This window comes from Perkinsus marinus (genome assembly GCF_000006405.1).
Source record: "Perkinsus marinus ATCC 50983 genomic scaffold scf_1104296947120, whole genome shotgun sequence".
NCBI classification, from domain to species: Eukaryota; Perkinsozoa; order Perkinsida; family Perkinsidae; genus Perkinsus; species Perkinsus marinus.
In genome coordinates, this window is record NW_003210702.1 from 1 (window position 1) to 1,765 (window position 1,765).

The following is a 1,765-nucleotide window of genomic DNA, read 5'->3' on the forward strand; positions in this document are numbered from 1 at the left end:
CTGCATATACTCCGGCGTGCGTCCCATGGGCATTCCATCCAACTCGATAGTATGCGGTCCGAACATCTTAGCTCCCTCATATCCTGTTGAATCAGCATGACCAACCAGACAAGCACAGTAGAGACCTCACCGGACTGCGGATCCTTGCTATACCAATTGATACGTTCCCCTGTGACTTTAGACACCTCGGGGTAATGATGTAACGACGACGGGCGTAACCTCTTATACGGCGAGAGAGGGTACCTGTCGACATACACTAACCCTATACATACGTACCACACTTTTCTCAACTTACCATCGCATCTTGCTAGCGCCATAGTATGGCACATAGAAATGAGGCACCACCTTAGAAATGTGGCTAAAGTGCGTTGGACTGGAAAGACATTGACGCGAATGTAAAAACATCTTACCAACTGACAGTCTCACGAGACGCAGTCAAGCGAACCCGGGCGAGCGAAAGTTTTCCGACCGTATTCGACCTCAGAGCTTTGGAACTTCAGAGACGCTCACCATCGCCTATGAGGGACGCATATCAGATCCTAAGGAGCAATGCCGAAACCTAAGGGAGGCGGAGCCCGTTACTTTATCGAGTGGTGTCCGACGACAAAGTGACTCAACCGAATGTACTCCATACGTGGAGGTGATTCTGCTGAGGCGGGATAATATCGCTTCGAATGGTAGAGGAGATATGAGAATGTGGATTTTTCGCGCAGGATAATAATGAGCTCAAATATAAGTAATGATAGCCCCAGTCCGAGAATCAACACATCCAGCACAGCCTACCACCACTACGTGCAGGCGGTCGCGACCTACATCCTATCGACCGTCGCCAACTACGACACTCATAAGCAGTTATCAGAAACTCGCTATAACATGCCGTCCTTGCTATGTTCCCTCAGCCGTCCAGGTGTGTCCAAGGCCAGCGTCCTGGCCAGCTCGTCCAATTGACTAAGACAAGCATCCGAGCCTTCCTCAGCAGTGGCCAAAGCCTCCTGTATCCGTCTCATCTCCTCAGTCGGTTGCAGTCTGGTGCTGATCTGTGTTGCCCATGAGAAGTCCGTCTTGCGGCCCTCGTACATCACTACTCACACAGATATCCCCACGATAGACTGACACCATACTCTTACTTCCAGGTGGTAACGATACACTGACCGAGCCAGCCCTCGACAACACCACGCCTCTACCATGGTCATCAACTATACAAACAAATACACCATCGCTGGTCCCGCTTACCTACACCACTTCGCTGCGATCCCTATGGCCGTGACCATCTTGATGATGCTCCTAGGGCCAATACCTAAGGGCCATGGTGATCGAGGCCAGTCCCTGACCCTACCCACCAGTTAAACGCATAGCCTCCCCTCGGAAGAGGTGGGAGGCCACGGCCCACGCTAGCTTGTCAGGAAACGTCTTGCTAGAGATCTCAAAGTCGATCAATGCTGCTAACGGCGGAGGCCCCTCGGCCACTTCCAACCCAACCCAGATCTCCTCCGCGGCTCCCTTGTCTGGAACACAGTGCCCACCAGCAGAGCCCTGCGGCCGCCCTACCATAAGCCACTACGCCCTCCGGCGCTGTAGTGAAATACAAGTCCAATTCCATCTTGTACTGCTGCCTTAGATAAGCTGCCGCTCGTACAGCCTTAGCACAGGCATCAGGACCTATCTACAATGGAATAATGAGTTACCACTGTGACTAGCCTTGAGAGTAGTACCATCTGGAGGACGACCATTTGGCCCGGCTCCTGCAGAAGTCCGCTATCGCTTG

The 1,765-nt window shown here is 52.5% G+C and overlaps 1 protein-coding gene across 1 annotated transcript; it reads right to left on the minus strand.

Moving 5' to 3' along the window:
• Positions 1-866: 866 nt before the first annotated feature.
• On the minus strand, positions 867-1,600 carry Pmar_PMAR024229 (hypothetical protein; the record flags this gene model as incomplete). The annotated part of the gene is made up of 5 exons (XM_002779462.1): positions 867-1,081; positions 1,128-1,196; positions 1,238-1,297; positions 1,341-1,505; positions 1,549-1,600. 5 exons carry the CDS (start codon positions 1,598-1,600, stop codon positions 867-869), a joined length of 561 nt encoding a protein of 186 aa, XP_002779508.1.
• Between the last annotated feature and the right edge of the window lie 165 nt (positions 1,601-1,765).